The sequence below is a fragment of the Giraffa tippelskirchi genome, chromosome 2, assembly GCF_054371585.1.
Source record: "Giraffa tippelskirchi isolate mGirTip1 chromosome 2, T2T-mGirTip1v1.2.pri, whole genome shotgun sequence".
Taxonomy (NCBI): domain Eukaryota; kingdom Metazoa; phylum Chordata; class Mammalia; order Artiodactyla; family Giraffidae; genus Giraffa; species Giraffa tippelskirchi.
This window is the reverse complement of record NC_137276.1, coordinates 51,154,877-51,168,589: the sequence shown is the minus strand read 5'-3', so window position 1 is coordinate 51,168,589 and position 13,713 is coordinate 51,154,877. Positions and strand designations below refer to the sequence as shown.

The following is a 13,713-nucleotide window of genomic DNA, read 5'->3' as shown; positions in this document are numbered from 1 at the left end:
CCCAAACCCATGTCCATCGAGTTGATGATGCCATCCAGCCATCTCATCCTCTGTTGTCCCCTTCTCCTCCTGCCCTCAATCTTTCCCAGCATCAGGGTCTTTTCCAATGAGTCAGCTCTTTGCATCAGGTGACCAAAGTATTGGAGTTTCAGCTTCAACATCAGTCCTTCCAATGAATATTCAGGACTGATCTCCTTTAGGATGGACTGGTTGGATCTCCTTGCAGTCCAAGGGAATCTCAAGAGTCTTTTCCAACACCACAGTTCAAAAGCATCAATTCTGCGGCGCTCAGCTTTCTTCACCGTCCAACTCTCATATCCATACATGACCACTGGAAAAACCATAGCCTTGACTAGACAGACCTTTGTTGGCAAGGTAATGTCTCTGCTTTTTAATATGTTATCTAGGTTGGTCATAACTTTCTTTCCAAAGACTAAGCGTCTTTTAATTTCATGGCTGCAGTCACCATCCGCAGTGATCTTGGAGCCCAGAAAAACAAAGTCAGCCACTGTTTCCACTGTTTCCCCATCTATCTGCCATGAAGTGATGGGACCGGATGTCATGATCTTAGTTTTCTGAATGTTGAGCTTTAAGCCAACTTTTTCACTCTCCACTTTCACTTTCATAAAGATAAGGGTGGTGTCATCTACATATCTGAGGTTATTGATATTTCTCCCGGCAATCTTGATTCCAGCTTGTGATTCTTCCAGCCCAGCATTTCTCATGATGTACTCTGCATAGAAGTTAAATAAGCAGGGTGACAATATACAGCCTTGACATACTCCTTTTCCTATTTGGAACCAGTCTGCTGTTCCATGTTCAGTTCTAACTGTTGCTTCCTGACCTGCATACAGGTTTCTCAAGAGGCAGGTCAGGTGGTCTGGCACTCCCATCTCTTTCAGAATTTTCCACAGTTTATTGTGATCTACACAGTCACAGGCTTTGGTATAGTCAATAAAGCAGAAATAGATGTTTTTCTGGTACTCTCTTGCTGTTTCGATGATCCTTCGGATGTTGGCAATTTGATCTCTAGTTCCTCTGCCTTTTCTAAATCCAGCTTGAACATCTGGAAGTTCATGGTTCACGTATTGCTGAAGCCTGGCTTGGAGAATTTTAAGCATTACTTTACTAGCATGTGAGATGAGTGTAATTGTGCAGTAGTTTGAGCATTCTTTGGCATTGCCTTTCTTTGGGATTGGAATGAAAACTGACTTTTTCCAGTCCTGTGGCCACTGCTGAGTTTTTCAGATTTGCTGGCATATTGAGTGCAGCACTTTCACAGTGTCATCTTTCAGGATTTGAAATAGATCAACTGGAATTCCATCACCTCCACTAGCTTTGTTCCTAGTGATGCTTTCTAAGGCCCACTTGACTTCACATTCCAGGATGTCTGGCTCTAGGTGAGTGATCACACCATCGTGATTATCTGGGTCGTGAAGATCTTTTTTGTATAGTTCTGTGTATTCTGGCCACCTCATCTTAATATCTTCTGCTTCTGTTAGGTCCCTACCATTTCTGTCCTTTATTGAGCCCATCTTTACATGAAATGTTCCCTTGGTATCTCTAATTTCCTTGAAGAGATCTCTGGTCTTTCCCATTCTATTGTTTTCCTCTATTTCTTTGCACTGATCTCTGAGGAAGGCTTTCTTATCTCTCGATGCTATTCTTTGGAACTCTGCATTCAGATGGATATATCTTTCCTTTTCTCCTTTGCTTTTCACTTCCCGTCTTTTCACAGCTTTTTCTAAGGCCTCCTCAGACAGCCATTTTGCTTTTTTGCATTTCTTTTTCTTGGGGATGGTCTTGATTCCTGGGATGCAGTAAAAGTAGTGCCAAGAGGGAAAATTAATAACTATAAACAATCCTATTCTGATTGATTGATTGATTTTAATAAAAATGGAACAACTCAGATTACTAAAATCAGAAAATGAAACACTACTACTGACTACATAAAAATAAAAGGATTACAAGGTAATACTATGAATATTTCTATTCAAAAAATTAGATAACCTAAACAAAATGGGAAAATTACTAGAAATATACCATCAACCAAAATCCAATCATGAAAGATATGAATAGGTCAATAATTAGTGAAAAGATTGAATCATAAATAGAAAAATATCCCAACAATAGTAGCCCAAACTAGATGATTTCAAGGGTGAATTCTACCAAACTTTCAAAGAAGTGTCAACAACAACTCTTTCTAAACTCTTCAAAAAGTTGAAGATGAGGAAACACTTCCAAATTCACTCTATGAGGGCTGTATTACATGATACCAAAGCCAAACACTGCAAGTGCAGAATACCAATTGTCCTTAATTGATTGATGCATTAATCCTCAAGAAAATACTAGGAAACTGAATCCAGCAGAATATTAAAATGTTTACATACTATGACCAAGTAGGATTTCTACAATTCAAAAATGGTTCTACATACAAAAATCATATAATGTAATATTCCACATTAATAAAATGAAGAAACCAAAATACATGATCATCTCAATTCAAGTAGGAAAAGAGTATGATAAAATCCAACACTCTTTCTTGATAAAAAAACTCTCAAATTAGGAATAGAGAAAACTCCCCAACATGACAAAAGCTATATATGAAAAGTGTAAAACCATTACATCATGGTCAAAGATGAGAAGCTTTTACCCTGAAATCAAGAGCAACATATGGATGCCACTTGTGTTAATTCTATTTAACATAGCATTGGAAGTCCTAGCTAGAACAAGCAGGCAATAAAAAGAAATAAAAATTACACAGATTGAAAAAGAAGATGTGAAAGTGCTTCTCTTCTTGGATAATATGATCTTACATGTAAAAACCCTCAAAAATTCAATTAAAAAATCTGTTAGAGTTAATAAAAAAGTCATCAAAGTTTCAGTATACAAAATCAAACTATAAAAAATCATTGCATTTCTATATAATAGCAATTAACATTCCAAAAAAAGAAATAAATTCAATTCCATTTGAAATAGCATCTAACAGAAACAAAATTTAACCAAGAAGACAAAAGATTTGTACACAAAAGCTGTAACACATTGCTGAAAGAAATTCAAGAAGATAAATCATTGGAAAGAAATAGGCTGGAGACAATATTGTTAAGCTGAAATTACTAGTAAGGCTACCTACAGATTCAGTGAAATCTCTACCAAAATCTCAGTAGCACTTTTTTGCTGAAATTAAACAATGCATTCTAAAATTCATATGAATCTCAAAAGGCCTTCAAAGAGTTAGAAAAGTCTTGAAAAAGAAGAACATAATAGGAGGACTCACATCTTTTCTGGTTTTGAAATTTATTACAAATCTACAGTGATTATAATAGTGTGGTAATGCCATAAGAACAGACACACAGAACAAAAGACTAGAACAGAGCTTCCAGTAACAAATCTTTGTAAATGCGGTCAATGATTTTGAAAAGGGTGCCAAGAGCATTTAATGAGGGAAAGGAGAGCATTTTTAGTATTTCTACATATTTTTACTGGATGTCCACATGCAAAAGAGTGCACCTGAACTCTTACCTTACACATATGCAAAATGTATTTCAAGAAGGATCAAAGACCTAAATGTAAGAAGGCCTAAAACTAAAGGCATACCTTGGAGATATTGTGGGTTCTGTTCCAGACCACTGAAATAAAGCAAATATCACAAAGAAGTGAGTCACATGAATTTTGATTTCCTGGAGCATATAAAAGTTATGTTTATACTTTACTGTAATCTGTTACATGTTCTATTTCAACCTAGATAGCATATCAAAAACCAGAGACAATTTACCAATAAAGATCCGTCTAGCAAAAGCTATGGTTTTTCCAGTAGTCATGTATAGATATGACAGTTGGACTATAAAGAAAGCTGAACGCCAAAGAATTGATGCTTTTGAACTGTGGTGTTGGAAAAGACTCTTGAGAGTCCCTTGGACTGCAAGGAGATCCAACCAGTCCATCCTAAAGGAAATCAGTCCTGAATATTCATTGGAAGGACTGATGCTGAAGCTGAAACTCCAACACTTTGGCCACCTGATGCGAAGAGCTGACTCATTGGAAAAGATCCTGATGCTGGGAAAGATTGAGGGCAGGAGGAGAAGGGGGCGACAGAGAAGAGATGGCTGGATGGCATCCCCGACTCACTGGACATGGGTTTGGGTAGACTCCAGAAGTCGGTGATGGGCAGGGAGGCCTGGCGTGCTGCAGTCCATGGGGTTGCAAGGAGTCAGACATGACTGAGCGATTCAACTGAGCTGATTACATGTTCAAAAGCATTATATCTAAAAACAATGTACATACCACAATTAAAATATAATGCTGTTAGGAAAACTGAGCCAACAAATTTGCTCAATGAAAAATTGCCAAAAAACCCTCAACTTGTAAAATAAAAAATGCAGCATCTGTGAAGAGCAACAAAGCAAAGCGCAATAAAATGAGGTATGCCTGTATTAAACTCCTAGATGAAAACACAGGGGAAAACTTCTTGACATTAGATTGGTAGTGGTTATTTTTTTAGATGTGACAGTAAAAGCACAGTGAATAAAAGATATAAATAGATAAACCAAATCAACGCTCATGAAAATTTAAAACTATTGTGCAAAGGATACTTTTAATCAAGTGAAAAGATAATCCACAGAATGAGAGAGAATACTCACAAATCGTATCTCGTAAAGAACTGATGTCCAAATATATAAAGAACACCTACAGCTCAAGAACAACAACAAAATCCCAAAGGACCCAACTCAAAAAAACGGGCAAAGGATTTGAATAGATGTGTCTCCAAAGAACATATAAAAATGGCCAATTATCAAGCACATAAAGATGCTCAGCATCACTGGTCATTAGGAAAAGCAAACAAAACTACAAGATACCACTTCACACTCACTGGGATGGCTGTTAAGAAAAGAAAACAATACACAACTTGAAAAATAAGTGTTGGAGAAATGTGGAGAAGTGACAACACTTGTTCATTGCTTATGGGAATGTAAAATGGTACTGCTACTGTGGAAAATAGTATGGCATAATTAAGACAGTTAAGCATAGAATTAGTAATACCACATGATTCAGCACTTCCACTCACAGGCATATGACCAAAATAAAAGTAGGAACTCAAACAAATATACATATACTATGTCCACAGCAGCACTATTCCCCAGAGTGAAAACAACCCATGCACTTATCAACAGAAGAAAAAATAAAGAAAATATATGTACACACAATGAGATATTATTCAGCCATGTAAAGGAATGAAATTCTGACACATGTTACAACATGGATGGACCTCAGAAACATTTTGCTAAAAGCAGAGACATTACTTTGCCAACAAAGGTCCATCTAGTCAAGGCTACGGTTTTTCCAGTGGTCACGTATGGATGTGAGCATTGGATGGTGAAGAAAGCTGAGCGCCAAAGAATTGATGCTTTTGAACTGTGGTGTTGGAGAAGACTCTTGAGAGTCCCTTGGACTGCAAGGAGATCCAACCAGTCCATCCTAAAGGAGATCAGTCCTGGGTGTTCATTGGAAGGACTGATGTTGAAGCTGAAACTCCAATACTTTGGCCACCTCATGCGAAGAGTTGACTCATTGGAAAAGACCCTAATGCTGGGAAGGATTGGGGGCAGGAGGAGAAGGGGACGACAGAGGATGAGATGGTTGGATGGCATCACCGACTTGATGGACATGGGTTTGGGTGGACTCAGGGAGTTGGTGATGGACAGGGAGGCCTGGCGTGCTGCGATTCATGGGGTCACAAAGAGTCGGACACGACTGAGCGACTGAACTGAACTGAACTGAATGAAATAAATGAGACTCAATATGCCAGTTATTGTATCACCTCATTTATATGTGGTGAAAGTGAAAGTGAAGTCGCTCAGTCATGTCCGACTCTTTGCGACCCCATGGACTGTAGCCCACCAGGCTTCTCTGACCGTGGGATTTTCCAGGCAAGAATATTGGAGTGGGTTACCATTTCCTTCTCCATTTATATGTGGTATCTTAGACTAACTCACAGATACAGAAAATATAACATGGGATCCCAGGAACTGGGGTGAAAGGGGAGTTTTAAAAATATGTACAGTTTCTAGGAATAAAACTACCATATGACCCAGCAATCCCACTACTGGGCACATACCCCCGAGAAAACCATAATTCAAAAAGACACATGTACCCCAGTGTTCACTGCAGCACTATTTACAATAGCTAGGACATGGAAGCAACCTAGATGTCTATCGACAGATGACTGGATAGAGAAGTTGTGGTACATACACACAATGAAATGTTACTCAGGCATAAAAAAGAATGAATTTTAGTCAGTTCTAGCAAGGTGGATGAACCTAGAACCTGTTGTACAGAATGAAGTAAGTCAGAAAGAGAAAACCAAATATCATATATTAATGCATACATATGGAATCTAGAAAAATAGTACTGATGAACCTATTTGTAGGGTAGGAATAGAGACGCAAGCATAGAGAACAGGCTTGTAGACACATTGCAGGAAGGAGAGGGTGGGATGAATTGAGAGAGTAGCATTGAAACATATGTATTACCATATGTAAACTAGCTAGGTGGAAGTTGCTGTGTAACACAGGGAGCTCAATTTGGTACTCTGTGACAATCTAGAGGGGTGGGATAGGGTTGGGGGGGAGAGGGGAAGTTCAAGTGGGAGGGGACATATTTATATTTATGGCTGATTCATGTTGTTATATGGCAGAAACCAACACAACATTGTAAAGCAACTATTCTCCAATTAAAAAAAAAAAAAAGAAAGGCTCAGAAAGAGGGAATGCAAGAGAGCTAAGACCAGGCAGGTTTATGTGATTGTATTATATCTTAAACAAGGTTCTGCCCCAGAGAGTCAGCCTTCACAGATGGTGATTGTTTTGGATGTCTCCGTGCCCGACAGGAGAATGATTCCTGTGATGCATTTTTCTGGATGCTGTTAACTTTCCATTTATCCGTGATGAATATGTGATGGAACAATGAACCAGGCAGCATGTGGTACTGCCTCAATGACTGACTCATTTTTACTTGTTTGGTCTGCCTCTGCTAGAGGCATGCTCGTGATTGGAGAGCAAAAAAAGTGGGAAATGAGGATGAAAATTATGGAAAAGTCTTTTCTTCAATTTTTTTTTCTTAAAATATAGGTGGAATTCTGGGTATAGACCCAAAGAAAGTAAAACGAGAATCTGGAAGAGATATGTATGTGTGCTCTCATGCTCATTTTAACATTATTTGCAATAGTCAAGATATGGAAACAATCTAAGTGCCCAGTAACAGATAAAGAATACATGATATACACATACAATAGAATATTATTTAGTCTCTAAAACGAAAGAAATTTTTGCCTTTTGTGTCAACACAAATTGACACAAATGTTAAAGACATTACATTAAGTAAATAAGCCATGCACAGAAGACAAATATTATACAATTTCTCTTTTTCTGTGTGTGTGGAATCTAAAATAGGCAAACTCAGAAGCATAGAGGAGAATGGTGATTGCCAGGGACTGGGGGGAATAGGGTTTGGGGAGATATTTGTCAAGGGCAAGAAATAGAGCTAACTTAAATGTGAAAAAAATGTGTACAGTTTCAATATGTGATGTTGAAAATGTCCTAGAGATGAATAGTAGTGATGGTTGCACAACACTGTGAATGTACATAAAAGGAAAATTTTATATTATATGCATTATATTAAAAAGAGCTTTAAAAAGAACAACAAATACCATGTACTGTGCAGCCAGGCAGCCAGGAGTTGGAAGACCCAAGTTTGAATCTCCACTTAGTCTCTGGGGCATGCTACTTAATCTTTTTGAGGCTCGTTGTTTAGTTGGTAAGTTGTGGCTGACTTTTGTGATTCCATGGACTGTAGCCTATCAGGCTCCTTCTGTCCATGGGATTTCCCAGACAGGAATATTGGAATGAATTGCCATTTCCTTCCCCGGGGAACTTCCTGATCCAGGGATCAAACCTACATCCTCTGCATTGGTAGGCAGTTCTTGACCATTGAGCCACAGGGAAGCCCTCTGAGGCTCAGTTTTCCCTTAAGTGCTAACCCACCCACCTAATGGGGTTGGTTGTGAACTAAAAGAGGAAAAGAGGGGCTGATGCAGTTAGTATATAAAGCAAGTAACCAGTGTATAGTCACTAGGTCATCTGAAAACAAAGGAAAAGCTGAGGGGAGTGAGTGTAAGGTAGAAAGCACAGGGATATGAAATACAGAGAAGTGAGAACTTTCAGCCTGGAGCAGGAAGTAATCTTGGGGAACACACCGTATTAAAAGAAAAACAAAACAAAGTAGAGAACAAATAATGCACTGTTAGTGGACCTCAGAATCCATTCTATCCAGATGGGGTCATTTTTGAGCTATATAATAATGTTACTGTTGCTCCACAAGGAAGTATTATCTAAAATTCAGTTATCTCTCCGAAAAGAGTGGGCTGGATCTATAGGAAGCGTGACCCTGGTCACTGGGTGCATATAAGCAGGCAAAAACGAGTCTTTTTCCTAAAAGGGGACAGGTGGAAATTGGGCTTGATGATCTATAAGGTCCTCACAGTCTAACACATCTATTCACTCTAATAGCTGTGAACTCTGAAATCTAAGGAACTAGAGAAGAATTATCTCCTGCTCCCCAATTCACAGCTTGCCCACTTATTTTCCTATATTCTAAATTTATGAGGTCAGACCACAGAAGCCATGGAGCAGGTGTAATACACGGGGCTGCTAGAGTCCTGAGCATTTAGGGAAGAGGTTCCAGGATCCTCCTGAGCAGCAACATCTCCTGAAGGAGAGCCTGGGCACATGAAAAGATGCTCAACTTCACTAATTGTTGGAGAAATGCAATCACACTGGTCAAAATGGCCATCTTCAAAAAGTCTACAGATAACTAATGCTGCAGATGGTGTAAAGAAAAGGGAACCCTCCTACACTGAAGATGGGAATGTGAATTGGTGCAGCTACTATGGAGAAGAGTATGGAGGTTCCTTAAAAAACTAAAACTCGAGTTACCATATGATCCAGCAATCCCACTCCTAGGCATATATCTGGAAAAGATGAAAATTCTAATTTGAAAAGATACATATACCCTAATGTTTATAACAGCACTATTTACAATAGCCAAGACATGGAGGCAACCTTAATGTCCACTGACAGTTAAACAGATAAAGAAGGTATCACTTATGATATTGCTTATATGCAGAACCTTGAAAATGATTCAGGTGAACTTATAAAACAGAAAGAGTCTCGCAGACATAGAAAACAAACTTATGGTTACCAAAGGGGAAGGGAGGAAGAGGGTATAAATGAGGAGTTTGGGATTAACTTATACACACTACTATATACAAAATAGATAAACAACAAGGACCTACTGTATAGCACAGGGAATTGTATTTAACATCTTGTAATAATCTATAATGGAAAAAAATATGTATATATTGAATCAGTTTTCTGTAGACTGAAACTCAACAGTGTAAATAAATTATATTTCAATTAAAAATGGAGATCTTTGGACTGTCTGACAAAGAGCTCAGAATAATCTTCTTTTCACTGAAGTGTAGTTGATTTACAATATTGTATTTCAGGTGTACAGTATAGTGACTTAGTATTTGTGCAGATTATATTTCATTATAAATTATTGCAAGATAATGAGTATAATTCCCTGTTATTTCTTGTTGTTTATCTATTTTATATATAGTAGTTTGTGTCTGTTAATCTCATACCCTTAATTTTCTTTCCTCCATTTCCTCTCCCCTTTGGTAACCACAAGTTTGTTTTCTTTGTGAGTCTGTTTCTGTTTTGTATATCCATTCCTTTGTATTATTGTTTAGATTCCACATGTAACTGATACCATACAATATTATTTTTCTCTGTTTGACTTAAGTTCACATAGTATAATAATCTCTAAGTCCATCTATGTTGCTGCAAATGGCATTATTTCATTTTTTATGGCTGAGTAATATATATATATATATATATCTCACACACACACACACACACACACACACACACACACACACACACACACACACACACACACACGTCTTCTTAATCCAATCATCTGTTGATGGGCATTTGGTTTGCTTTCATGCCTTGTCAATTGGAAATTGTGCTGTTTATAAACAATGAAGTGCATCTATCTTCTCAAATTATACCCAGGAGTGGAATTGCTGGATTATATGGTAGTTCAATTTTCAGTTTTTTAAAGAGCCTCAATACTGTTTTTAATAGTGGTTATACCAATTTTCATTACCACCAATAGTGTACCAGAGTTTCCTTCTCTCCACATCCTCAGCAACATTTTGTAGACTTTTTGATGATAGTCATTCTGACAGGGGTGAGATTGTACCTCATTGTGGTTTTGATTTGTATTTCTCTTAACAATTAGCGATGTTGAGCATCTTTTCATGTGCCTGTTAGTCATCTACATGTCTTCTTTGCAATAATATCTATTCAAGTTTTCTGCCCATTTTTTTTCAGAAAAATGACATAATTTTATTGTTGTAACTTTTATTATTTAACTACCTGACACATCTCTACAATGTTTTCCCCTTCCTCTTTTCTCTGAATACTTTAAAAAATTGAGATAAAATTTATATTTTATATGAAGTCACTGTTGGGTGTCTCAGTGTAAAGAATCCTGCTGCCAATGCAGGAGATGCAGGAGACACAAGTTTGATCCTTAGGTTGGGAGGATCCCCTGGAGGAGGAGATGGCAACCCACATCAGTATTCTTGCCTGAAAAATCCCATAGACAGAGAAGACTGGCAGGCTATGGTTCATGGGGTAACAAAAGAGTTGGACATGACCGAGCACAAAATTTATTTAACATCTAGTTCACCATTTGAGTGGAGAAGGAAATGGCAACCCACTCCAGTATTCTTGCCTGGAAAATCCCATGGACGGAAGAACCTAGTAGGCCATATATAGTCCATGGGGTCGCAAAGAATCGGACATGACTGAGCAACTTCACTTTCACTTTCACCATTTGAAAGACTACAGTTAAGTGGTTTTTAGTTTAGTCACTATGTCATGCAACCATCACTACTAATTATAAAAAAATTCTATCACTCCCCCCAAATCTGTCACTACTAGCAGTCAATCCCCAACCACCAACCCCACTACCCCCCACATCTTCCTATCCCCTGTGAGCATTCATCTATTTTCTGTCCCTATGGATTCACCTATCCTGGACGTTTCATATAAATTGTATCATACAATATGTGTACTTTTGTGTCTGTCGTCTGTCACTTAGCATTCCTTCTGCCTCAGGAACAAGGAAGTCACAGAGGTCTGTTCCTTGGGTCTGATCAAGACTGTCCTTGCCTCCTCTTTCTCGGAGCCTGGGGTCCCCTTGGACCATTTCCTGCCATCAGTAATGTTAATGACAGAGGTGCCTTGAGGGGCACCTGGGGCCAGGTGGGAGGGCCACTCACGTATCCAAGACGAAATAGAGGTTGAAGTCACCATCACAGTCATACAACTTGTTCGACTTGCTCCTGGGCTGAATGTTGCTGCCATGGAAGCTTATCTCATCTGGGCTGAAGTAGCGCTGAACATTTCCCCAATCCTTGCAAAGGTGTTGGCGGGAATTTCTCCAGTCCAAGGCACTGTACTGGAGGCACTTTGCACACAGCAGTGGAAGGGGCAGCAACAGCAAAAGGAAGAGCCCAGGGCCAAGCATCCAGGGCCCACTGCTCTCCATTTAACTGGCCACTCCTGAGTTCCCACTTGATCCTAATCACTCCACGCCACCTCAGGCCAGGGCCACTATCATCTCTACTTGTACCCAGGGACCTTGGCACGTCTAGTCCTCTAACTGTATTGCACTGCGAGCTTTCCCCAGTACCTGCCCTGAGGGTGAAGAGGCAAAATGGCTGGCCTTGGGGGATAGCCCTTCCCTCACACCACGGAGACTGACCTCTCTGTGATGACCCTTATGATGGACAGGAAGGTTGGCATGGTGACTTTGTGACCTGCAGCTCTGCTCATTGTCCTCCTGTTGATAATCCCAGAGGGAGGGCAGAGAATCTTTGGAGGGGTGGTAAGATGAGGCCTCTGTCTCTCATCCCAAACCGTCTCAAGCAGCCATTAAAATCCCAGAGAAATCCTCCCTTTTTGTCAGTTGAAAGAGGGCAGCTGAGGTGACTTAGATATGGACATCACCAATGGGAGGACGTCCAGGAACTGGGAGTGTAGAGGGTTTCAGTGGTCATTCTTGTGACACAGTGGATGGAAGGATCTAGAAGGGGAAGAAGTTCTTGCAGGAGTGTCAAAGTTCCTTGTGAATGAAGGACATGCCAGTTATCTTCTGCTGTTTAACAAACCACCCTAAACTGAGTGACATAAAACAAGAGCTTTTGTATTATGCCCACAAATTCTGTGACTAGAAATCAAAATGGGCTGAATGGGGATGGCCTCTCTCTGCTCCACGGAGCAACACTGGTCATTAACAACTCTGAATCAAGTGTTTCAAAAACTCAGACTGTGAATATAAAAATGTTTAGAAATATTTTAACCAATTTGTTTCCTTTTGTATGCACAAAAGAGTGATATATATTAAAATCTATTCTTTAATCTAAAATAGTTATGGAACACAAGTCCATGTGCCCAACATACAGTGAAGCCAAACAACGTCGAAATGTCAGAGCTTGGAGCAGACAAAGGCTTATTGCAGAGCCTTTGCAGAGCAAAAAGACGGGTGATTCACACCTTAAAAATCCCTGCACTCCCTGAAAGGTTTCAGGAAAGCCCTTTTATAGGAAAGGTGAGGTTGGGACCTGGTTAGTTGTTGCAAATTTCTTGGTGTCAGATCCTTTGTTCCTGACGTCAGGTTACAGTCAGGTCATGACGTGTCTGTTAACCTCACCAAAGAAATGCTCTTTTCCATTCTGACAAGAAAAGGAAGGTGAGGCATTTAATTCTGTCTCCTTGCCTCCTTTTGACTTTTAACACTTAACAAATCCCATAAACAAAGTGACATCATTACCTCTCATTTCACCTGTTCAAGGATCCAAGACTCAACTTTCATCCTCTGAGGTCCAGTCCCTGGCTAAAAAGAGGGAGTCCGGATGGGGTCTAATTTCCCTGCCCAGGACTTTCGTTTAGTACCAAGTCTGGATCCTCCTGCCGGTGTCTGGGTCTGGCTGAGGAAGTGGATCTCAGCTAGTGATGCCCTCAGAGCCAGGTCTCCAGTCCCTGACCAGCTGTCATCACTGAGGGAGCCAGGAACCCAGGACTCTGCTGGCCCTCAGGCTCCCAAGGCCACCCAAACAGGGGACTGCGTCCTGTGAACTGTGACCCACGGAGACTGTTGCCACCACTAGGTCACGGAGGTGGGACGGGGGCGGAGTTGGCCGCTGCTTCAAAGCCTGAGTCTGGTCAGTAGGCAGCCATGGTGAGGGTTCTCAAACTCTACACGATACAGCCTCAGTCTGTCTCCTGCCCCTAACTCACCTGCCGGTCTGATTCTGGAGGCCCTGGTGGGCCCCAGGGAGAAAGCCTGGATCTGCTTCTCACCATACTCTCTGCCACAGGGGTCACTGTCAGGCTGACTGCTGGAGCAGCAGGACCTCTAACCGTGGGCACTAACAATCTCGCAATAAGGTCTTGTGCTAACAGCCTTGCCCTAACGGCAGCGTGACACCCCGCCCCTATTACAAATACCTATAATGGAAAATATGTAAGCAATTACTGCTGTTCTTGTTTTCTTTTTGTTGTTGTTGTTGGAAAGATA

At 40.1% G+C, this 13,713-nt stretch overlaps 1 protein-coding gene across 16 annotated transcripts in view; it reads right to left on the bottom strand.

The window, feature by feature from the left end:
- Positions 1–13,713, bottom strand: part of LOC145539703 (anthrax toxin receptor-like) — a 45,144-nt gene extending 31,431 nt beyond the window's left edge. For 5 of the 16 annotated variants that reach the window (XM_081573705.1, XM_081573709.1, XM_081573707.1 and 2 more), the window contains exon 1: positions 11,414–11,925. In XM_081573705.1, coding sequence (XP_081429831.1) covers positions 11,414–11,682 — 269 coding nt within the window. In that variant the 5' untranslated portion in view covers positions 11,683–11,925. Of the gene's footprint in view, positions 1–3,597; positions 3,630–11,413; positions 12,320–12,966; positions 13,276–13,433 lie in introns of those variants that run through there. The other 11 variants (XM_081573711.1, XM_081573720.1, XM_081573718.1 and 8 more) reach the window with 7 other exon arrangements.